Here is a 24,044-nt window from a genome sequence, read left to right as displayed (position 1 = left end):
CAAAGCGTGGGCAGAGTGAACTTTGACCCAAAAAGCTTTCCATCCTCCTGGTTGTGTGGATGTTTTTGTGTGTGCGAGTTGTGCAAGCAGAGCGCAGGCTGGTGTGGTTGAACGCAGCGTGCCAGGCCTCGGCAGCAGATAGAGCTTATCTAAACAGGAGATCGACTGTTTGCTCCTGTTCCCTCGTTCGCTCGTCGCTGACTGTTCCTTTGTTTCCGCTCGCTTTACCTCCTTTTCCTTACTCAGCTCAGACACCTGTGAATATCTGTGTCTCCTCTCAGTCAAACAGCTTTCTTCTGACTTTTCTGGGGGAATTTAAACCACTTTCGAGTGATATTTATTCTACACTTCTGTGCAAAAGTCTTGAGTCGCCCCTTTCGTGTCATTTCTTTTTTTAAAGGTGGTCTTGAGGAGTAGTTCTCCGGGCCTCGTGGAGCTCCTTCAACATTTTCTTTTGGACATTTTCAGCTTTTCTACCCATTTTCAGTCCAGTCCTGACTATTTTCCACGGAATCGTTTAACCACAGAAAGGCGCCCGACTCGAGGCATGAAACGGTGTCATGTCCACGCATAACAGAAAACTTAGCAAAGAACCGTTTTTTAAAATTATATTGTCACAAAAATGAAACTACAGAACAACCGTGTGCGATTCTGAATCTGAGGTAGGGCACATCTTAGCATTTAAGTGTCCTTAAAAAAAATCTGAGGAAACTGGAGCACGAAAGCAAAAATGGCAGGTTTAAAAATAAAAATCTTTACTAACAGGATTCGACAGGCTTGTCTAACAAAGTTCAAGTGGTGTAAAAAATACTGCATTTTCACACAGTTTGCACGTTTCAATAAATCAACAAAGCTCAGATGAAAAAGTTCCAAATCAAAGCAGGTCCGTGTACGTCGTCACTTTACTTATCTTGGGTGAAACATGTGGGTGCACAGATTATCATCATGCCTACACACCACTGATCCGACACCCTTTCCGTTTCCTTTCAGGAGGTGTGTTTGTGAGCTGCATTCGTCTTCCTGCCAATCCCATACTTGAGCACTGTCAGAGATTTTTTTGTCTTTACTTAAAAACCCTCAGCAGAGACACGGTTACTCTGACTTTATGTTTTATAGCGCAGGGTTCTGCACGGAGCTGCAGGTAGAAACTAGGTGCAGAAAACCTGCCAATCGCTGCAGGACTCCAGAGCATCAGCTGGAAACACAGACTGTTCGTGCAGAAAGCAACCGACTGAGAAACTACTGTAGCAGAGCTGCACGTCTGAAGCTGCACATACGAACAAACAAACTAAACACGCACACCAGAAACACACAAACAGCACTGGGCTACGAACCTCAGAGGTCATACATGCGGCTTGAACAGGTCATTTAGGGGCACACACACACACACACAGCAGTGTAAGATCAGAGGAATGCAGGCTCTCTCTGGCTCTTACCTAAGGCCACTGCAACCCTATAAAAACACAACAAAAACAACCCCACAGTTTCCACTCACACATAAACTTTAATGCCCCGTCTAATGTTCCTCTGCTCCGCACCCGTGCATGTGTCTACGCTCGAACATGTCCAAGTTCGTAAACTGCCAGCGTTCATTCACAGAAGCCCTCATTAGTTTCTCCGTCACGCTGCGGATCTGCAGCCACATCTGCATCAGTATCGAACGGATACAAAACGCACTGCTGATACTGCGCTGCTGTTATCGTTACGGCTGCAGATGCACGTCGGCTTGTAATATTTAAGAGAACAGACGAGCACGTGTTTGCAGCTCCTGTAGGCTGAAAACACGCCTGTGGCGATGTAGCTCTTGTTTAGAGCAGAGCAGCATATCAGCCATACATCAGCATTCAGGTATCAGCCCTGTGTGTGACACACACGCTGCTGCAGGCAGCACTGCATCATATTCTAGAAATGGCTCCGGCTTTGACACCCAGCTCTTCACTAAACTGGTGTCGGTCACATTAGGCAGAGCGCAGCGTCAGACCTGCGCCCTGACGCAACAGATGTGCTCACGTCCGTGTCAGTGGGCTTTTTGTCTGTGCTGTTTTTAATGGACACAGCTGTTTGACTTTTATTTAGAGTATACAGGGTAAACCTAATCAGCTGTGCAGTAAATATGGATTCTACTGGACTGATCACATGACTCACAGTGCATTAAAAAAAAAACAAAGTCCTTATTTATTTCATCCTGGACCCTCAGGTCAACATTTTGAGTACCTCCTCCTCCTCCTTTAGAGACAGCCCTTCGTCTTTTTGAACAGCAGGTAGGCTGTTTAAAAATCTGTGTGTCAGCACTTATGTACCTCCAAACTCGGATGTCAGAGTTCGGGAGTGATGTCACGTTAGCGTCTCCCAAAAAAATCCAGGAAACAGAATTCCTTTTGGCGCTTGGCGAGGTGGAGCCATTCGGGCATCACTAACAACAAAACACATTCATGGACCAAACCTGCTCGCTGCTGTGCACGTGACATCTTTAATGAGTCAGAGAGTTTACAGTTTTCATTTCGTTTAGATTCAGCGCCGCCATCTTGGATTGGAACGACGCTGGTCTGCTGAGAGTGGCGTTCCACAAAATTTCTGACTGGAAACTCGGAATTTATGACTTCCAGCTTATTCAGGAAAGCACCGTTAGGGCAGCTCTGGGATTACTTGCGCACAGGCCAACATCATCATCTCAAACCTTTGCCACAGTAAAAAGCTGCACTGTGAGTTTAAATAAAACTGATAGCAGCCACGTCCCATTCCTTTTAAACATCCAGCGTCGTGAACGATCTGCTCAAGTCAAACTATCATGTTTGAGAGGAAGACTGAGACGTGGAGAAAGGCACTTCCTGTCTTATTTTCCTGACAGTAAGACCTGGCAGACAATCGAGGAGGCGGGACTACAGGCCAGCTGCAGCGGTCGATGTTGGAGTATAAACACGGCCGAGGCTGGCACGCTTTGAAGGCTAGCCTGTCCGTCAGACACAAGACAGAAAAGAAAAATGTTTAAAAAAATAAAAACCAACACAGGCTATAATCGCCTTCAAAATAATAAGCATCCTCTCAGCGAGTCTTACAATAGAGGACGATCTCTGTGTTTATGGCAGGAACGAGCGAGCGGCTGCAGCGCTGAGCAAACCCACAGATGTTTTTTTGGTTTTGTTACTTTTTTACTAAACATTAAAACAAAACAATTTTATAACAAACGTTCACCTCAGCTCTAAAAGGGCATTACATCCCATAATGCCTGCTTTAGAGTTTCCTGTTTTCTGACTCAGCATCTCACTCGAGTCCCTCCGCACACGGAGCAGATCCCGATCCTGTAATTACGGATCACTTGCACACATCGAATGCTGATCAGAGGGCGTGGCCACGACCCCTGGCTGCTCACACTAAGAACGCAGGAATCATCGTGTGCGCACGTTTAAAGACTGATCACAAACACTTACTTCTCTGGCAGTGAGTCTGTGACCAGCATCGTCCCCTGAAGTGTCCGTTGATGGTGCTCTGAGGGCAGATGGTCTGACCTTGGGCTATGCCTGGACACACGTCTCCACACTCTCTCTCATTCTTATTGGCCACGATGAAGTTGTCCTCCACCGAGTCCAGGATCTTGGACCAGTCCAGAGTGGCCAGGTAACACAGGTCCGGATTCTTCTCGATCCTCACGGCTCCCCGGGTGATGTTCATGAGGCTGTACAGGCCCATCTCCTTCATCTGCAGCATCTCGTAAAGCACGAAAGCGTAGTTGAAGAAGAGGTTGTTGCCGCGGATCACCGTCAGGTTGGGGAACAGATCGCTGAGCGTCTCGAGGCCGTAGACCCTGAACAGCAGCACGTAGTCCGTCACCACTCGCAGTTTCGGGTAGCTCAGGCCGCGGAAGTCCTCCGTCCTGGTCTTAAACATGAGCAGGATTTTTAGGTGGCCCTCGATGATGGTGCAGTTCTCCAACGACTGGAGGTTGGTCACGTTATTCCGGATGTCCTTGCTCGAGCAGACTGAAAGGACAGACAGAGGGAAGCGCGTAAGAAACAAGCACGTTTCAATTAATATAAGCTCATTACTTCTTGATTAATCTTCTTTTAATCAGAAATGTTCAAATGTACTTCTGATACAGAACAATCAGTTTTCACAGATGACTGAAAATTTTCCATGGATGTCGTTTCTCACACATTGCAGCACGCAGCGGCTCATTTGTGACTTTATACCGGAAATGCTGTGTTTGTGACTGAAGCGAGGGTGCTGCACAGGTCAGGTGAATGCAGCACAATATTTGCCTATAACATTCATCCCCGTCATCACGGCGACGATGAAAACCTGTCCGCAGGACATCTGCATCCTTCAGAGAGCTGTTCATTTGGAAAATGTTGCTTTGGCTTTAATTCACATCAATTAGCCCGACTGTGGCAGGCTGAACAGACAAAAGGGCCTCAGTTTGCAGCTGCATTACAACAACTGGATGTGAACATCAGTACAAACTTCTTTCTCCCAGTTTCAGCCACAAAACCAGCGCCGACCTGCATCAAGGTGAAGAAAGACATTCACGAAGCGGCCGCTCAAGTCCGAAAACCAGACTCTCCGCAATTGCCTTTCTCTCTCTGACACTGACACACACACACACACACACACACACACACACACACACACACACACACACACACACACACACACACACACAGTCTCATCGGCTATAGCAGTATTATTGTACAGCAGCGTTTGATCGAGCGCAGCAGCCACGAGGTTAACAGAAACGATCCACTCTTCAGCTGGTGCAGACACAAGCTTACGTTTAGACAAACGCATCCGCGCACGCATCAGAGGAGTGGAGAATTCATCAGCACACAGTAACTTTGGGAGAGATGTGCAGAGAGTTTCTCGCTCCACATAATAACACATTAAAGGCAAATTACAGGAGGAAGAAACACTTCGTCGTTCTGATTGTGCAAGACAGGTGTAACGATGAAAACAGTATTTCTGTTGTTGACGTGACAAAGCAGGTTTCGAACTCCAGGTCGGCAAAGCGGCCACAAAAACAACAACACTGCCATTTGCAAACCTGCGGATCCAAACCAACAGCTGTCACACGACAGAAACCAGCTCGCACACATTTACTGGAAAGAAAGCTTTGCCATCCATATAGCATCATATTTACACCCCAGCCTCATAAACACAGCCAGTTCTCCTTAAACGTCCTGTTTCTTTGAACTGCCTGCAGCACAAATGCCAGGAATAAGCACAGAGCGTGGATGTTTCTCCACCAGAGCAGGTGTTTAGTTCACATGAACAGACTTGCTGTATAAAGTGGAAGAGATGTGATTTACTGGGTCACACGGTGACACAGAGGACGGCGGCTGACCGCAGATTCTGCCCTGTTGCCACACCCATTTACATTTCACGAGCACGCCCATTAAACTCTGTAGTTGTGAGACATAAAATCCTAATTTGCTCCCTCGATTTAACTATGCATGGACTGTATCAGCCATAACAGCAGCCATCACGGCCTAAAAACAGATGGTGGTGGACATAAACAGCACCGGCTGATTCAAAGGCAGCCGTCTGACAGACGATGAAAAATCCTTTAAACACTTTAGTGACAGAAAAAAAGAAAGCACAAAAAACTCTTCCCTGTACTCAGAATGAAGGAAGCTCGTAATAATTCATGCTAATTATTCACTCTGTTAATGTTTCGGTTAGACTTTTCCTTTAGGAGAACGTGAGTCCCACAGCCAGGCTCGAGCTTGTGCGCACCACGCTGCTCTCAGTCGCTCGTCAGGCTCAGAGCTCCGTGCAGCTAAATGCATGAACCCTCCTCGCAACGCACGCACATGCACACACCATTTAAAAAAAAGACGTCAATAACACTGAACCCTGAATCCCAAAATAGGGAAGATTTATTGCAGTACATTGATTGGAAACCGACTTCTCACCTGAGCACGCCATTTCCCCAGGTGAGAGCTAACCATTAACTCACCATTTGGTTAATGGTTAGCATGAAAAACATGTCAACAATTCAGGTTCAACCTACGACCAGAATCACACATCAACAAAGTGGCTGCTTATAACACAGAGCCGCCTATAAAACCAGTAAACTACTGAACCACGTTTACTACAGATTCACGCTGCAGGTCGAGTTAAACTTGTACTTGTAATCACAGGAACACACTTCCCTTCCTCCAAAAACATAAAGACTGAAGAGTAAAAATATCTGATGCCATATCTGCAGTGGCGTTACGCTTGTTTGCAGTAACTCCTTCAGAGAAGTGCAGAAAAATATCCTTTCTTCCAGGCGAGACTCGAGTAAGACAAACGTCAGTGCAGCAGCAGAGAAAGAACACGTGTCGAGCTTTAAAAGAAACAAGTAAAAGCAAAATAGAATCTGTAACATTAAATAATTCATCTCCACGTATCCACTGGCCAGTACGCACATTTGTGCTTCACCTATGAATCACATCCTTCACTGTCTTTAGCTCAGTGCTGAGATTGCTTCCAGTGAGAAGACGCACAACAAGCTCAGAGAACAACACAAACTGTGCAGCTGCATGTACCCACATTTGTGTGGACGCAGCCTCCACCAGCTCAACTTTGTACCCTGCGGCGAGCCGGCAGCCGGCAGCCAAAAACAACTCATAAAAGTAGTCAATAAATCCAATTTAACTGTTAAGCAACTCATCAGATAACACTCGAGTTTGAAACAACAACAGTAACTCAATCAGCAAACCGGTGTGCCTTGACCACGCCTCGGCGCAACCTGCATCGCAAAACACCAAGACAGGCTACTTCCTCGGCCGTGCGGCGGTTGCTGTAAGTCGCAGTGATAACAGCAACCTTACACCTCTCTCTGCCCCTCCTGCCTTATCTCACGGACACATCGAACACAGGTCACCCGCTCGCTGTCAGCCTGCAGCACTAACCGGATACCTATTGTGAAACACAACAACATAACAAACTGTTACACAACTGCACAGGGGCCAGGGTGCAACTCACCGCTGCCCAAAGTTATCTCCAAGTCACACCAAGAGGACTCGAGCCCCTTACACATGGAGGGCTCTCTTTATAAACAGCACAGGTAAGAAATACGTGAGAGGCAGTGAGGCCTTTCTGGTCGCCCGGCATGATGACGGCAAGCTTCACTGACACAAAGAAATGTTAGAGGGCCACGAGGGCAAGCAGCACATGGACGTGCACAGAGCCTCTACTGCAAAATGGAGTCTTGCTTTCAACTGACAGGAGTGAATGCTGGGGGGGGGGGGGGGGGGGGACAAGAGAGAGGAACAGCAGTCTGGGGCTGGTTGTTAGAGCCCCTGTGTCTGCAGTCTTCTCCTCCCAGGTTTGGTAGCAAGGAGATCCAGGAGTGAGCCAGCAGGGAGAGGAGGGGCGTGGCTAGAAGGAAAGAGGGTCGCGGGGGGGGGGGCAGAAAAACGGTGGGAGGGAAGCGCGCGGGGGGGGGGGGGGGGGGGGAGGCTGAAAGTGTAACCTGAGCCCGGACAGGAACGCAGAGTGACGTAAGGGACCAACAGCACGGTTGGTGATCACATGCATGAATGAAGAGCCGCTATGTGCACACGCACATGCACACACTAGGGCTGCCACAAACCATTATTTTGATAGTCGACTAATCAGATCATCATCCATTGGACATACAGCGTACAGCTTATTGCACCAGCAGCATCTGCTCTTATATAACTATCATTAGCTTACAGCTTTAAGTGTTTACGGTGCTAACTAAAAATAAAGACAAGATGATAGTTTATTAAATTTTAATGACATTTGCAGATTGTTTCGGTGAAGTTTAATAAACTCCTTGCTATCTAAAATATAACAGGACACCGGAGTAAATTCTCCAGCATCTCACACTTCTGATAATCAGCTGTCTGCTTGACGTTTATTCAGCTGTGTAAAAACTATAACTTTGATCTCAGCCAAACCGATTTACTCAGGAACAAATAAAATACTAAAAAAAAAGCCAAACAATAACATTGTTAAGTTATCTAAGTGACTCATATATCATGTTTAACCTGAGTAGCGAAAGACGGCGGTGGGTTTGAAAAAGATTTGCCGGGAGTCCGGTGTTCTCACGGCTCTAGTTAGCCTAGCCCCCGGCTAGCTATCGAGCTAGTGGGTAACAGACGTCTCCGAAAACGTCGGAGCGCTTTTGAAAATATGCGGTGTCTTGATAAACTGAGCAGATATTTGAGGTTTACACAGCTACATTCTCGCCTGAAAATATGTTAAACGTTTATTTTGTGACCCAGAAAGAATAATAAGAGTAACATTAAAACTAACTAGCTGCCGCCATTGTTGGAAACTGAGCTGGGCTGCGCTATGAATTCTGGGACACAGCTTCTTCTTCTTCGGGGTTTAACGGCAGCTGGCATCCTTGTACATGCAGTGCTGCCATCTTCTGTTTCAGTCCGTTATTACACTCTTAAATCCTGCTGCTTATTCCTGCGTCTTTTGTGATCTTACAAAGCTTCAAACGACGCGTCGACTATTAAATCAGTCGTCGACGATTTTGATAGTCGACGCAGCCCTAACACGCACACACACGCGCGCGCACGAGAGCCCTACCCAAGTTCATCTACAACACATAAAAACATCACAAAGGTTTTAAAATATTTAAATATTTATTTCTATTTAAAGTATAAATAAAAGGATTCAACAGGTTCAATAAATCCACATTTTCATTTAACATTTGGACGCTTCTGGTGTTAAAGAACACAACAAATAAAACCCAATAAAACGAATGCAGGTGGGACAATGACCGTGATCCCTCTACAGCCCACACCGACACAGAGGACCACCCACCAGGGAACAGCCCAGTGCCCTCACTACACGTACAGCATCTCATAATTACAATAACAACCCAATCAGCCACTAATAAACGGGGGGTGGGGGGATAACAGAGCGCTGGCTGAAATGTTCTGTACCACACTGCAGACCTCTATAGGAGACATGTGGGCCATCCACCCGCCTGCCTTGTCTGTTTGACACTTAATTTGGCAGCAGGAATGAAGAGGAGGAGGGAGGTATATTGGGGGGGGGGGTCAAACAAACAGAAGGAGCAGAGAGAAGCTTGGATTTTAAGTGAAGTTGGAGCGTTAGAGCCTTTAAAAGGAGATTAAATGGTGAATCAGAAAAGTTTGTCCTCTTGTTGCTTGAACAGTTATGAGGCTTATCAAAGTGAATAAACTGTTGCAGTTTAGTCGGTGGTTTCTGTTGCTTTAATGATAGTTTGGGAGCATCAGGAAGAAGCAGAGGATTATCTAGGAACAGCTTCAGAGGTCCGTCGCAACCAACCAATGACGTGTGACTATTCAGTTAGCATGAGCCCAGCTAATAGCTAATGCTGTGATGAGTGAGCCAAGTTTGGCTAACAACAAACCTAACTTGATACAGCGCAGACCTACGACACCACAGCAACATGACTGGTCAGTGCTGATCCTGGATCAACGCCAAACACACCACAATCCTGCCTCAATACAAAAAACCTGATTTTTCTTTAGCTAAACACCAAATGCATAACTCAATATATAAGTTATGGAGGACAACATATGACCTGTGCTGAATCACAGTAAACTCTGACAGCTTTAAATCAGCACAGACTGTTTTAATAAGTGTGAAAAAGTGCGCTCTGTGATTAACTGTCACCCTAAATCAGTCGTTCTCAAACTGAGGGCCCGAGAAAGATCAGGCGACTTCTAAATTGGGACATGCACGCTGCTCTGTTTCGTTACTGCCTCTTCACCTCAGACGTGAAGCAGAACGAGCCCAACATCCTCTGCCCAGCTCGGCGAGTTCGGGTACGTCTGGTGCAGCCGAGGTCGCGTACCCGCTCTCTCGGACAGAAACTGCCGTCGCCGCTATTCGGCGAGCTCTCACAGCTGCGACCTGCATTATAGCGTAGCTACGATTTCAGGCAGATTCTTCTCTTATTTTTAGAATTGTGTCCCCTGCAGAAAATGTAATATGCAGCAGCTAACGGTGATGAAAGCGTATCACGGTGGCGTGCAGGCTGCCCTCTATCGCCCGTGGACTGCAGCCTGAGTCCAGAGTGACGGAGGGCAGCCTGCACTTAAAGTGAAACCAGACCGGTCTAGCATGAAACCAGGTGGCAGCTAACTCTGGACTGTGAGAAGTTTCCTCTCGCTGTCAGCTTAGGCACATGCTGCCCCTGATGAGGTGATCTGCTGATTATAGATATGTCAGCAGCTCAGTTGCTGAACAAACCCCAGGGGAGGGAACGTGCGGTCGCGGTGCCAAGTGGACTGCCAGTGGAAAAATGCGTTTGTTTGTTAATACAACTGTGGAAAGTCCTGAGAAGTAAAGCCAGCTCCCCGTGCGCCCACTGCCAAGCTGTGGCTTCACAGTGAAAAACGATGCCGAGAAATTGCATGAAAGGCATTTTGATTAGCGTGTACCAACATGTACCTCCAAAACAAAGAGAACTGAGGACCAGAATAACAGTACGTGAGCCAGGGAGGGAGGGGGCATTTGAATAGTGGAAATAGGCTCAGAGCCACCAATAACAAAAACACACACAGAAAAATATTCAAATCTATTTTCTATTAAGAAAAAGTGGGAACGAAACGAGAAAGCGGAGCTAACGCGTGCACGGAGACCGTCCTGTACTCGAGGCAGCCGAGGACACCAGATAAAGGTGGAGGGAGGGCAGGGTGGAGGCAGTGTGTGGGTTGGAGCACCTGTTCCTCTATTGCCTCAGCTTCCCATTGAGGAACATGGCAGAAAGGAGTCGGCCTATTTATACACAACGCCGGGTCCCGTTACAGCTGTGGCGCGGGGCCAGGCTGCGGCAGATTGAAGCGGGTAGAAAAGAGCAACATGCGCTGCCCTGCGCTGTCAGATGGTCTGCCAACACAAGAGGCCCGAATCAGATCGCACTGGTGACTCTGGCTCGCCTCCTTCCCTTTTACCTTCCAGCACTGGCAAAGAGTAGAGAAGGAAAAAAGGAGAGCGCAGACAGAGGGAGACAAAGAAGCGAGGTGCTGTGTGACGGCGAGTCACCGTTTTCAAAACCAGCGGCGACTGCGTGAAACCAGCACACGTGAGAGTGAATCCCGTCCTGTTGCTGCTGTGTCAAAGAAACGAACGTTTGTGCCCGTGTGCGCAGCTTTTTCCAAAACGTTCAGCAAACTGCACCTGCGAGCACACGTTAACAGCCACATACAATCACATGAATCTGCAGTCAGTTGAAAGTCGACCACACCAGGTGACACTGCAACATATAAAAAGCATTGTGGGCAATCCTGACATAGTCAAAGCATTTTGGAGCCGACGCAGGACCGACTGTGGAACGGGAGCAGGTAATCAACTGCAGGCCGGCCTCTGCTGAAGACAGACAACACACACACACACACACACACACACACAGACACACACACACACACACACACGCACACAGACAGACAGACACACACACGCACACACAGACACACACACACACACACACACACACACACACACACACACGCACACACAGACACACACGCACACACACACACACACACAGACACACACACACACACACACACGCACGCACACGCACACACGCACACACACACACGCACGCACACACACAGACACACACGCACACACACACAGACACACGCACACACACACACACACACACACACACACACACACACACACACACACACACACACACACGCACACACAGACACACACACACGCACACACACACACACACACACACACACACACAGACACACACACGCACACACACGCACACACACACACACACACACACACAGTGAGTAATGCAAGAAACATCTGATGATCCTTTTCATCTTCCTACGTTAGCGAGCTCAGCGTCTTAGTGCGGTGAGCCTCGGCCTGAGAGGGAGGCAGCCGGGGCTCAGTTACCCTGTTTGACTTGCAGCCACAACGGCAGCAGCTGCAGGGCTCGGCCCCACCAGCCCCACCAACGCTTTGACCCACAAACCAGAGCTACACATGAGGCTGGAGGAGCTACGCCTGCCTGGTGGCCCTGCCAAATCTGCTCCTTCTATCCCTGTACGGCTCCCTCGCTCTCTCTTTCTTCTTCCGACCCGTCTGCTGCCTCAGACATGAGACATTTCCAACACTAAACTCCTTCATTAAGCACTGTTTATGCTTCAGCATTAGGAAACAAAAAAGAAAGACAATGCAATAGCTGTGATTACACAGCTGCCCGCGCCGTAGCTCGGCGTGGAAATGGCTCTTCTACACGCTGAGCTTCTAATGTCCGGCTCTGACAGTTTAGGGGTTTTAGCTGAGGTATTCCCCGTGTGGTGAATGGATGAGTAAGCTCATCCCAGGCATGGCAAATCCTATCGATTTGACTGGATTGCTGCTTGTCTGCCAACTCCAAGCTCCAGCTGAATCCAGCATTTGTTCCAAGCAAAGAGCAGGAGGGGGAAGGCAAAAACCAACACACAGGCAGAGAGGGGAAGCAATGATTTGACTCTAACTGCACTGAAATGAAACTCCAGCTGCTCGCGTAACGGGAATGTGTGTGTGTGTGTGTGTGTGTGTGTGTGTGTGTGTGTGTGTGTGTGTGTGTGTGTGTGTGTGGCTGAAACTATGAGGAGGGATGAGTCAAGTTAAAACGCAGGACGTGGGAACAGAAGGACGAAAGGAAAGAAGCAGACAGAAGACGGAGAGCGCAACGACTACCAGGACATCAGATTTGATGTCCGAAGGGTCGATAAACACGGACGGAAAACGGTAGAAAGCAGAGGCCGGAGGGACGGCGAGCAGAGCGGCCGGCGTCCGTGTAATGGTCCGTTTGTCTGCACCGTAGGACCACCGGCTCTCACTGGCTGCTGCAGGAAAACCTCGAAGCACACGGACATTTGCACAAATATGCAGACACACATGCTTGCTTGCCTCCCTCCTTCACTTCTTTCCATATCTCTCCCTCCCTCCCCCTTTTCCATTGCTCGGCCTGTGCCCGCAGTCTTGGTGCCTCCTTCCATTTACCGAAGCACAAACACGCCGCCAATCTGCAGAAACCCAGCCTCCCACCTTTAAACGTCACGTTCATATCGGTACACGCTGAGCAGCGGTGTGATCAATAAACTTTTCATTTATCAGAAATATCCCCTCATCCTGTTTGTTTTTCCATACAGAACATCTACGAGCGTGCTATATATGTATTTCTGGCATTTAATACTGACATCATGTTAATGTTCACGCAGCCCAACCAGCCAACAAATCACTGGCTGTTACCTAGCCTCTGACAGACAGGCCCCTGAGTGGAGCGTCTGTGGCCACGGCGGTATTGTAAAACGACTTCCATTCATTACGCTGTCATTTAACAGCGAGGCATAATTCAATATGGCCTCCTTTAACTATAACGGAATTAGGGACGCTTGATGCGGCCTCATAAACTGGTCACAGGCACTCCATCTCTATGTCCCCTTTCACAGCGTCTTGGCATCGGCCTCTGGCCCGTCGACAGCCTCGGCTCCACTCAGCCGCTCCTTTTACTCCGTGCTGTTTACGGGGAGGAGACTGTGTGGCCCTCTGTACTAACCAGATTTAACTTATTCACACCAAAAAGCTGAATTCCTTTCGTTCCTTTGGGTCTGACTGGACCTCGTCTCTACAGGGAAATAACGCGTCCACGGGTCGTTTGTGCAGTCGTGCTGTGACAGTTTCGATAAGGGAGACGCCGCCGGGTTTGCTCCGCAGGCCCAACTAATCAATGTTAAAGCTTAGACATAAACGTGTTCCTTCATGCTGAATAAGCCAATCGGAGCAGAGTTGTAAATCTGGGGCCCGTGGATTCACCTCCACGCTGACACACCCCTGGTGTGTTTAACATGAGGAAGCAATGAGAGCTGAAGAAGGTTACCACTTTAGGAACATGCAGGCCGAGCAAGCATCCGAGGAAAGTTTCTGATGCTCTGGATAAAAGAAGAGTGCAGCCAAAAAAGAAAAGACTGAAACAAATTCGGCGCCGTCAGCGTTTCACGTACGTCACCATCACACACTCTGCAGACACTTCTATTAGATACTCCTTGGTAGTACCAGACCTTGGAGGTTGGTGCACTGTGGGCATAAATGAATGCCCGTTCCAACACATAACAACCATCAGCCCGAATCGTGGCTGCAAGGCAGGATGGATGCACGCTTCCTTCTCGTTATGCCAAATTCAGACCCTACCAGCCAACTGCAGCCGCACAAACAGACTCATCAGATCAGTGATATGAATCAAACAAGCTCATGTTCTTGGCTGACAGTGGTACCTGCTGTGGTCTTCTGCTGCTGTAGCCGACCTGCTCCAAGGCTGAACGGTGCTGTGAGTTCAGAGATGCTCTTCCAAAGTATCAGGTCATCTCTGATCTCTGACATCAACAAGGCATTTTCACACTACGGTTTAAATAAAAGTGAGCCAGGATCACCACATTAAGTGTGCAATAAAAGGACCGCTTCAGGTGTTCGGTCGTGCTTGTTTTTGCACGTTCAGTTCAGCTAAACTGCAGCCTGTCTGCACTTTCAATTAAGGATCTCATTTTCTTTTCTACAGCCCAGCATCAGCAGGGCTGAACCTACAGCTGTTTTCTAATAACTCTCGTCAGTTTCCCTTAAATCCTCTGACAATATCGGTTTCTACAGGTCGAGAGTCATGACTCACTCACGTCTGTAGCTCAGCAGCTGTGAGTCATGTATCTATACACTCCCCACGGTTGGTCGTTTGATCCAGAACAAATCTGAGGCGGCTCAACTGATTAGCTGTAAACGTTCTCCAGATTTAACAAAAACGTCCCCGAGCAAACGTATTCTGGTGTTAGTAGCTCCGTTACTGCACGTGTGACTGCCTGAAGGTCACCCGTTACTCAATGAAATCATTGACGCTCCTAAAACGCAGAAACAGTTCACGGTTCAGCCGATAGTTTTGTGAAGCGAGGCCAGATTCTGACTTTGGCTTCATGAAGTGGTGCAGAGGTGGAGTGAACAGAGGAGGGGATGTAATCAATTCATCCAGACAATCAAGATCAAACAGCTGTTGCCCTGCATTGTGTTATAAACCCAGCATCTTCTTTTGATTTCCACCATAAAAGCACAAACTCGCTCACTGATCAGTTCAGCTTCAGCCAACATGACAAAGAGAACCTTTGGTCGAAAAGGTCCATCTGGAAAATGGCTGTGACCTCCTCTGCTGGAGGTGGTGCAGGTGGTAGTCTCCACCTCTGTTTCCAGCTGTTGTAACGCTGCTGCAGAGAAGTGGCTGCGCACTACAGCAGCGGTGCCCAACCCCCGGGCCGCGGGCCAGTGCGTGAGTCGTTTGGTGCCGGGCCGCGAGAATTGAGCCTTCGGTGTTAAATTTACGGTTTTCAGGGTTTTTATCGTTAACTCTGTTTCTCTGGGTCTTTCCCGTGTTGTAGTTGTGCGTCTTATTTTGAAAGAAATATTTACCCGTTACCATAGCGACCAGAGAGCATTAAGGACGCTGCTAATAAACTTACACAGTGAATTCTCATTTATTATTATATTTACAAAATGCCAACGTTTTTGTCTCGGCCGTATCATTTTGTCTTGTTGCATTTATCCACAACACCTTAACGGCCGGTCCGTGACAACAGTGTGCGTCCGTGGCCGCTGCAGGACGTTATCACAGAAGATCCGCTGCAGCTGAGGAACCGCAGTCTTTAAAGCAGGACTCCTGTGGGTGTTTGTGATCATGCAAAACTGAAGAGTGAATCACAGTCTGCATTTATCACAGGATTATTAATCAATTGCATCACTTCTTTTACTGCAGCAAGCCTGAGACAGAATTTAGCTTTAAGGTGCTGTTATTGACAGACCGTGGGCGAGTTAGGGCCCGATCAGTACAGGGCTGATTGTGGAAGGAGACAAGATGCTCACACTTCAAGTGCTTTTAAATATAAAACAATCACGAACGATTAGGTTGCTTATGGCAGACATCTGCCTTAGGTTAGAAGAGGGGGGAAAGCCACAGCTGGCACCTTAAATCCTCAGTCTCCACAATCACACATTAAAATGTATAACCGGGCTCAGTGCAGTGGGACGTGTCTTTAGACAGGAAGAGGCTGGGTCTGCAGGGTCTGTCACTTACTGCCAGCACAGCTAGTGCTGTCACCATAGCAACGCATCTCATGCTACTCGATCAGGACAAAAACAGAGACCCCAACCCGGCACACGAGTCGCCGAACACTAAACGTGTACGCGTGAGCTCTCGTAAAAAGGACACAAACATGTGCAGACACACGTAGCCACAACGCAGCAAACAACATCATCTTAGAGGGCCACGTGATGCGGCGCACAACCTGCAGGTGAACACGTTAAGCATCGCTTAGACCCAGCTGGAGCAGGCGGGGTTAATAAGAGAAAGCAAATAAAGAGAGAGGCATCAAATGGATGCTGTTCACACCTTTAAGAGGCCTGAAAGAGGAGGCTTTCCCACAGCGCAGAGCAGGTGTGTGCATGCGTGGAAGAAAGGTCTGCAGGCTGTGTGCATCTGCAGTGTGAAGGAAAACGAACGAGCCCAGGGCGGCGAACCCGCTTACCCCTGAACGTGAAACGAAGGGAAGGAAGGAGGCTCGAGTTTAAAGGAGGAGTAGAGGGAGCAGAAGCTGTCATGGAGGAAACGTGAAAAGCTGCATCACTTTTTAACATCTTCCATTGTTTCACGTGATATTTAAAAGGCTGCCGTATCCACATCACCCAGAAATGTCAAACTCATATGGCAACAGTTCGTCTGCGTCACTTTAACCCAGACACTGGAATTAATAAAGGCTTCAACTAGAAACGTGGCCCATACACACACTGCAGGACAACATTTAATGAGGTCAGATATTAACTGTAACAGCTGAACAGAAGAGTCTTTTCCCGCCTTCTCTTTTCAAACTCAGAAGCTTTGTTCATCTTTTATGTACAGTCTATGCAGCTGTCATTCAAATGGTAAATGGCCTGTATTTATATAGCGCTTTACTCGTCCTTAAGGACCCCAAAGCGCTTTACATATCCAGTCATCCACCCATTCACACACTGGTGATGGCAGCTACATTGTAGCCACAGCCACCCTGGGGCGCACTGACAGAGGCGAGGCTGCCGGACACCAGCAGGCAACGGGTGAAGTGTCTCGCCCAAGGACACAACGACCGAGACTGTCCAAGCCGGGGCTCGAACCGGCAACCGTCCGATTACAAGACGAACTCCCAACTCTTGAGCCACGATCGCCTCAGACCACAGATGTGATTCATTGCCTGAAATCTGTAAAAGCATTAGCTGCTAATGTTGTTGGCATTTACAGTCAGATATGTCCACCACTGATTTCTCTCTGCAGCACTCGTCACCTTCGTTTATCATTTGGTCCCTGAGCTCAGTAACTGATCTGACAGCACGACTGTGTGCTTGCAGTTACATTAACTGCCAGCAGCCTCACTGGGCGCCAAACAGACACTTTTCAGTCACATGACAGGCCTCCATGTTCTGTCCATATCGCTCCATTGGCCTAAAGCGGGGACGTGACAGTAAATCCAGACTCGCGTGTCACAAACTGCAAAGACGTTTGATAAACGTTTCGTCTCCTGCTGGGCTTCACGTCGTCTCTGATGCAGACGTTACCATTGCTTTATAAACTGGCCCAAACAGTATTGCAGATGTACAAATCTGTAACTGGGATCAATTAAGCTGCTACGCTTTTTTTGAAAGCCAAAGAATGAGAAATCAGTTGCACGGCCTTATTCGGTTTATTGTCTCATCTGCAAAACATCCCTTTGTTGATCCCTGCATTACGGGACTGGCTCAGCTTGGAGTTTACAGTGTGAAGTCCCCAACGGTTAAAATAGGGCAGATCCAAACAGCAACAAGGACTATCAAATCAGATTGTTGCAGCATGGCGTAACGGCGCGCTGCGTGTTCATGTGTGTGTGGGTGTGACCCCATCCCTCCCCTCTCAGCTAGACCACATTTCTGTGCAGTGAGCAGGGGTTTACATAAACGGTCACACTCCTCTATCTAGGAATGGGAGTCAGGGAGGAGGGCATCGGCTAGGCTTTGTGTTTAAAAACAACAACCTATCACGGCGCTGGCAGCCTGCGATGGGCTGGAAACACGTCACCTGATCACGGCGACGGCCATTAGATGTTACAGCGTGGTTTCCTCTTCATAATGAAAGGTTTATGTCGGGATCAACGCGTTTTGACTGTTTGCTTATTTTGCAAGGTGACAGCAGCGCGGCAACATTTGCCTCCTAGCATGTTACGACTGGCTATCGGTATCGGATACCAGTAGTGCTGGTATTGGCACAGTATTGGAAAGTCACAATACCAGTAGTAAGCATCAAAACCAGTAAAATTTTCATTCACCGTGATTTAAAAAAAAAAGAAGAATTCCAAGTAATTACATTTAATAATAATGGATTGCATTTATTGCGCTTTCACCTGTATTAAAGTTTCAAATCAGTATCATGGTGGTTGGAGACCATTTCCACATCATTGTATAATAAGCACAGGTGCACATTTTGAGGTACGAGTGCACTTGTTGCCAAATCCAGTGATCTGATTGGTCAGATCTGTTTATTCAGATGTGCAACACCTGCATTACAGACGGGAGAGTCTTTTTACGCATGAAATATTCACACAGATTTTACAGGCCTCTCTCTGGGAGAGACACCTGTCAGAGGAAACTCCTTCCCACTGTTCATATCAGCAAGCTCCTCCTTTCAGTTACTACCCACCCACCCTCGTGACCACAGGTGACAGTGGGAACGTAGCTCGACAGGTAAAGCGACAGCCTTGCTTTTACGCTCAGCTCTCCCCTCACTCGTGAGCAACACCCTAAAATTCTCCTAAACTTCTCTAATCGAGGTAGTAACTCGTTCCCAACTCAGAGTGGACCCTCCACCTCTGACCACCTACTACCTGCAGGTGTCTGAGGCTATGGTTAGTAGCCTCAGACACCTGCAGGTATGCAGTGTCAATCAGGCTTTATGTTTATTGCATTTTAAAAGTAAATCTAACATGTTAGCACAGTAATGATGTGCTGCAGAAATGCATTTACTCAGTGGCTCATCAAGCTGTGAATTTGTGGGAGTCAGAAGAGTCGTCTCGTGTTTTCCATCCCCCACTTGTTCCGCTGTTGATAAAAACTGCCGGGAACATGCACACAGTGGCAAGTTAGAAGTTGAAAGGGATACTTGGAAAGATAAGAGCAAAGGAGGAAGCACTTAGCAAAGGCACCCCAACAGTTAATTTCCTGTAGCAGTACATATCGCCTTCCTGGCCAACACTCAGGACCCAGTACACAGCCGGTGGAGGCTCAGTTCATGACCCCGATTGTCCACTGCCTCTGTGAACGAGGAACCGTGCGAAATGAACGGCAGCAACTTGCAATCAACGTCGGGCCGCGATATGAAAGCCTTAAAGATTCAGTGTGTTGCCAATGAAACAGGCAGCACAGGCTGTTCCAGCAAACTATGGTAAAGTGCAGGTGAATGCTAATGCTAAATTAGCCTGTACATACAGCTTTCTGTGTTTACACTTCTGTCTGACCACCTCAGACGTGAAGACTTCCTCTTCTGTCTTATCCAGAAGTCCGAGGACGTCCACACACCTGCGGTGTTTAGTCCCTTAAAATCAAACTCTTCTTTCTTTTCACTCATAAAGATGTGAAAGCAGTAATCGCACCCGGGTGCCGACCAAACAACCATACTGAGACCCTGTGGAGGACGTGGTCTCAGCAGCGTCTGTTTACCAACGTGAACCGACCTCAATCCGAACCGACAAGCAGGTTTACGCTGCAGGTTTGAGGAGGAATAACATTTCATAAGGATGAAGGTACTTTTAAATCGCAAAGGTGTGTACAGGTTTGCAACCAGCCGTGAAATGAATGTAAATTATCCATGTTGCTCCCGCCTCAGACACGCAAACTGAACGTTCTCGTGTGGTGACGTAGTGATGCATTTGGGTTCACTTGGATTTTTCTGCGTCAGGAAAAAAGCCACAAGTTTCACTTATTAACTGATGCGGACCAGAGGAAACGACCTCCGAGCGTGAAAACACGCCAACGCAGGCTTTTGTCAAAACAAACTGCCCATTTAAAAATGAAAAGAAACACCCATAAACATGCGGATGAAGCCTAATACAGTGTTCTCATCAACGCACACACAAATAAATATAAATAGAAAACATACATTGCCAGGAAGTAGGCTGGCCAGTAGCTGAAAAATGAGATCCTGCAGACAGCAAAGGGTGGCTGGGGCACATACTCGAAGTGAAACACACACACACCTACATGGTGGGCCACTTCAAAGACATTCCACAACGTGCACAGCATTGTCGGAAAATGCCAACGTGCACTTCACTGAAGAGTGCCTGAGTGTCCAAAAGGGGCTACAGACAAACTCGCAGACAAATGGAGGCCGAGCCTCGATTTTTACAACAGCACGCGGTTCTCCATTAGCTGAGCTGTCAGAGCAACTCTTCAACTGCTCCTCCTGAATAAATGACACCGCTCTGGAGATTTGATTGAGACCGCAAGAGGGGAAGAGCCAATCTGTGCGACCACGCTGGTTAAAGAAACACAGCCGTGCACGTATGTATATTCATGCATGCTCACAAGCAGCACAGCCGTGCCTGACGGGGGCCAGAAGTGGGCAGTTGCACAACTTGTTTTTCACAAGTCAGACCAGGAGACAGCTCAGCGGCAACATCTGAACAACCTTTCCTGATTAACTGTGACAAATGGGCCAATCACAATCAAACAACAGCCTGTGAAAGCTGATTTGTTACATGTTTTCTGAGGTGCAGTCGGCTACGGCGTGGGTTATTTATCAGGACGGCTTCTTCTCATTCTTGTGTCTGAGATGGAGGTATCAGGCAGCATGTGGATCCAGAATGAAATATTCAAAGTATTTTGGTTGTTGCCCCGACCCCACCCCCTTTTTTTTGGCGTAAACATCTCAAAAGTGCCAAATATGGTCACTTCCCAGAGTCCTCACAGCCAATGACATGTACCCCATTCCCTGAGAGAGAGACGCGAGAGAGGGAAAAAAAATAAAAAAGACCAGGAAGGAGGGGTACCAGCAGCCCGTCTCATAAGACCCCCTTTCAGGGGCCTCTGTTCTGTCTGCATACATGACCTGTGTAAAGTAGCCACATCGTTTCCTTTGAACCTGGCCGGCGGGAGCCATTTTAAGCAACACAACCTGAAGCTTGGAGAGTCCCACCATTGCTGACAAAAAGAAAAACAACAGGTTCCACTTTATGAATGGGTGCCCACACATTTACGTGGTCGACCTGCTCACTTGGACCAAGTTCACACACCCAAAAAAACAAAACACTGAGGCTTGGGCAACACGTCGTCCAAAAATCACTGAACACAAATCTCACAAGGATTAATGTGGGCCAAAGGTTAAACCGCTGACAAACACCCAAAATGTTCAATAATTGATTTCACGGGCGCTCCAGACTTTGTTTGTCTCATTCATTCATTTAATTTGAGATATAAGACACAAGTGACCTATTATACAGAGAAATGTATCATCTAATGCGGCCTCACAGCTGGCCCTGCAATTCTCATTTCACTGAGATCACCCTTAAAAATAAGAAATAACACAAATAAGAAATACCAGAGTGGGCAACAGTGCTCATTAACTTCATTCGGCCCATAAAATGTGGGCTCAAGTATGGTGCACGGTGTCCCTGTGTTAAAGCACCAGCTGAAAACAAAACAGCGCACAGCTGGATCGTGCTTAATCTGTGGCAATGCACATCTGTATAGCTGTAATCACCATCCGCGCTAATTCATTGATAAAAAGAAATAAAACCGAGGCGCAGACTCTGGGGAGGAAGATCTGGAGCGGAAGGCAGATGGAGGCTGTCCCGCCACCTATGCGGACACTTCTCAGCGGCTAATTTGTTTACATCCAGGCTGCGTGTGCGCGTGAGAGGCCTAGCAAGCCTCGCAGGGCCAATCCTGCCGCCCCCAGTTTAGGCTCGCTGCCGCGGACCACCCTCGTCCAGTTACAGCCACTAATCTGACCCTCGGGTGGCTCATTTAGCGCGGGCCGCTAAAATATGTACCTTTAAGAGCCGGCGCGAGAGGGGCGGGGTTTATTAGCCGATAATTAATATTTGTGCGCCAAGTTATCAGCCACACGCACAAAACTGAAATTACGAGCCCCTTAATTAGACCTGGAGGAGAATCTGAGCATGCGCCAAAATGAAAGCAACAGTCCCGTGACTCACATTATCACGCTGATTGATAAAAAGAAGAAAATGCCCCCCCAGCAGTGACTGCAAGGTTCAAGAAAAACACACTATTGTTCATGTTATAATGCAAACATCTGCGCTTAGGACAGGGTCATTTCCCGCGAACACACACTTCACACTCACGTGAAGTTATGAGTTATAAGAAGTCATTAAAAAAATGAAATAATACTCACTTTCTCCTTTTATTAGTCCACACTGGCATATAATGCAGGTGCACATGATAAACAACACCATCTGTGCTCGCAGTTTAAGCGTCAGCCGCCTCATTTTGGCTGGAGGATAAGTTATGCTCGCTTCTTGAAGTCGTTCAAAAAAAAATTCCAATCTTCAGGGAGAAATGTTTAAAGTGAACTAAGAAATTGCTAAAAACTTAAAAAGGTCCAATAAAGCCAGCCGATTTGAGGTTTCCTCCCCCTGTAAGGGGGTTATAAATTGATAACTGTCTTCTGTGCCAAATGTGTTATGTACGTGAGACACTAAATAACGTGATCCTGGGTTCTGGCGACACATGTGCGAGTAAAAAATTTCATTTTCCAGAAGTGAAGTCGACAGTCCACGTTCATCTGTTTGATTTTGGTGCCCCGCTAAATCAAGGGGGGGAAAATGCTATTATTATTATTATTATTATTATTAATAATAATAATCCCACACACAGACAGAGCTAGTTTGGAGATCCCCTAAGAAGGTCCGCTGGCCCCGGGCTCATTTCCCTGTAATGTGCCGCTCCAGTGAGGGAGGACCCCGGGAGGTATTTCAAAAACAAAACGCTGTTTTCCTCACGCAGACACGCGCTGGAGTTGTGAATAGCACCCCCCAAAAAACACAGGCAGCCTTTGAGCTCTCGTTTTCTTTCAGAAGTCTTTATATCACCTCCTGCGTCCTGGTGTCTTCACACAAGCTCGTCTCCCTTTTCTTTGAGCAGGGAGCACATCCCAGGAAACTCCGGCAGGAAAAACGTGCAGCTTTCCTCGCTTCGACCTCCCTCTGAACTCCTTCACCCCCGCTGACCACCGCAAGCCCGTAAAAACGACAAAACGGCGGAGAGGGGAAAACTAACCTGGAAAGGTTTGAAAAAACGCCACTTTGCTCTCACATTCCCCGCGAGGAGTAAAAGAAGCCAGAAAATAACAACAACAATGCCCGCATTCACCGTGCACGCTGCCGCCGTGAGGTGAGGGAAGTCGCCACACCACGCCGCCCGTTCCTTCCCTCAGATTAACGTTAGCTGGAGGGGGCTAAACGGCTAACGTTAGCTAGCTAATCCAAAACAAACGAGGTTTCGGTGTCGGCGACGAGAGTTCAAAATCAGAATAAAATCAAAAACACGCTTAAAGTGAACAGTCCGAGTCCGCCAGCCCAGAAGAAAAGGACAGGAGAAAAAAACGATGAGGTAACGATACGTAAAAAAGACTTAAAAAGACGGGTCAAGTGTAAAAACTTGGATTCCCGTTTAGCGATCGCTCTCCCTCAGGTTCCCCCTCTTTCCGTCTCTCTCTCTGCGAGCCTCCCCACCAGTAAACAAGTCCTGCCAGTCACCTCAGCTGGGCCACGCAGGGTCTGCGGGAAAACCCGGAACGGAGCGCTTTGTGACACTGCGCTGCTCACTGCGCTCGCCGTCCTCGCATAGCAACACGTTTTATTACAAAAGCAGACACAACACAGGGAAATAATTAAAAAATATATAATTAATGTGGAATAAAATCAGATGAAGCAGAGCGAAGAGTCTGTGGACAAAATAATAGGAACACACTAGCCCAGACCAGTTTTACAGCTGCAGCAAATTATTTTCAAATTCTCTGCCTT

The 24,044-nt window shown here is 47.7% G+C and overlaps 1 protein-coding gene across 1 annotated transcript in view; it reads right to left on the bottom strand.

The window, feature by feature from the left end:
• insrb (insulin receptor b) overlaps nt 1-23,752 on the bottom strand; it is a 72,920-nt gene extending 49,168 nt beyond the window's left edge. Inside the window, exons 1-2 of the mRNA XM_080878385.1 lie at nt 22,415-23,752; nt 3,429-3,977 (exon numbers count right to left, since the gene is read on the bottom strand). Of these exons, the coding sequence (XP_080734511.1) occupies nt 3,429-3,977; nt 22,415-22,508 (643 nt within the window). The 5' untranslated portion in view covers nt 22,509-23,752. The remainder of the gene's footprint in view (nt 1-3,428; nt 3,978-22,414) is intronic.
• Between the last annotated feature and the right edge of the window lie 292 nt (nt 23,753-24,044).

Source organism: Rhamphochromis sp. 'chilingali' (assembly GCF_963969265.1).
Source record: "Rhamphochromis sp. 'chilingali' genome assembly, chromosome: 3".
Classification (NCBI taxonomy): domain Eukaryota; kingdom Metazoa; phylum Chordata; class Actinopteri; order Cichliformes; family Cichlidae; genus Rhamphochromis; species Rhamphochromis sp. 'chilingali'.
Note: the sequence above shows the minus strand (reverse complement) of the source record. Positions and strands in the feature narration are given on the sequence as shown.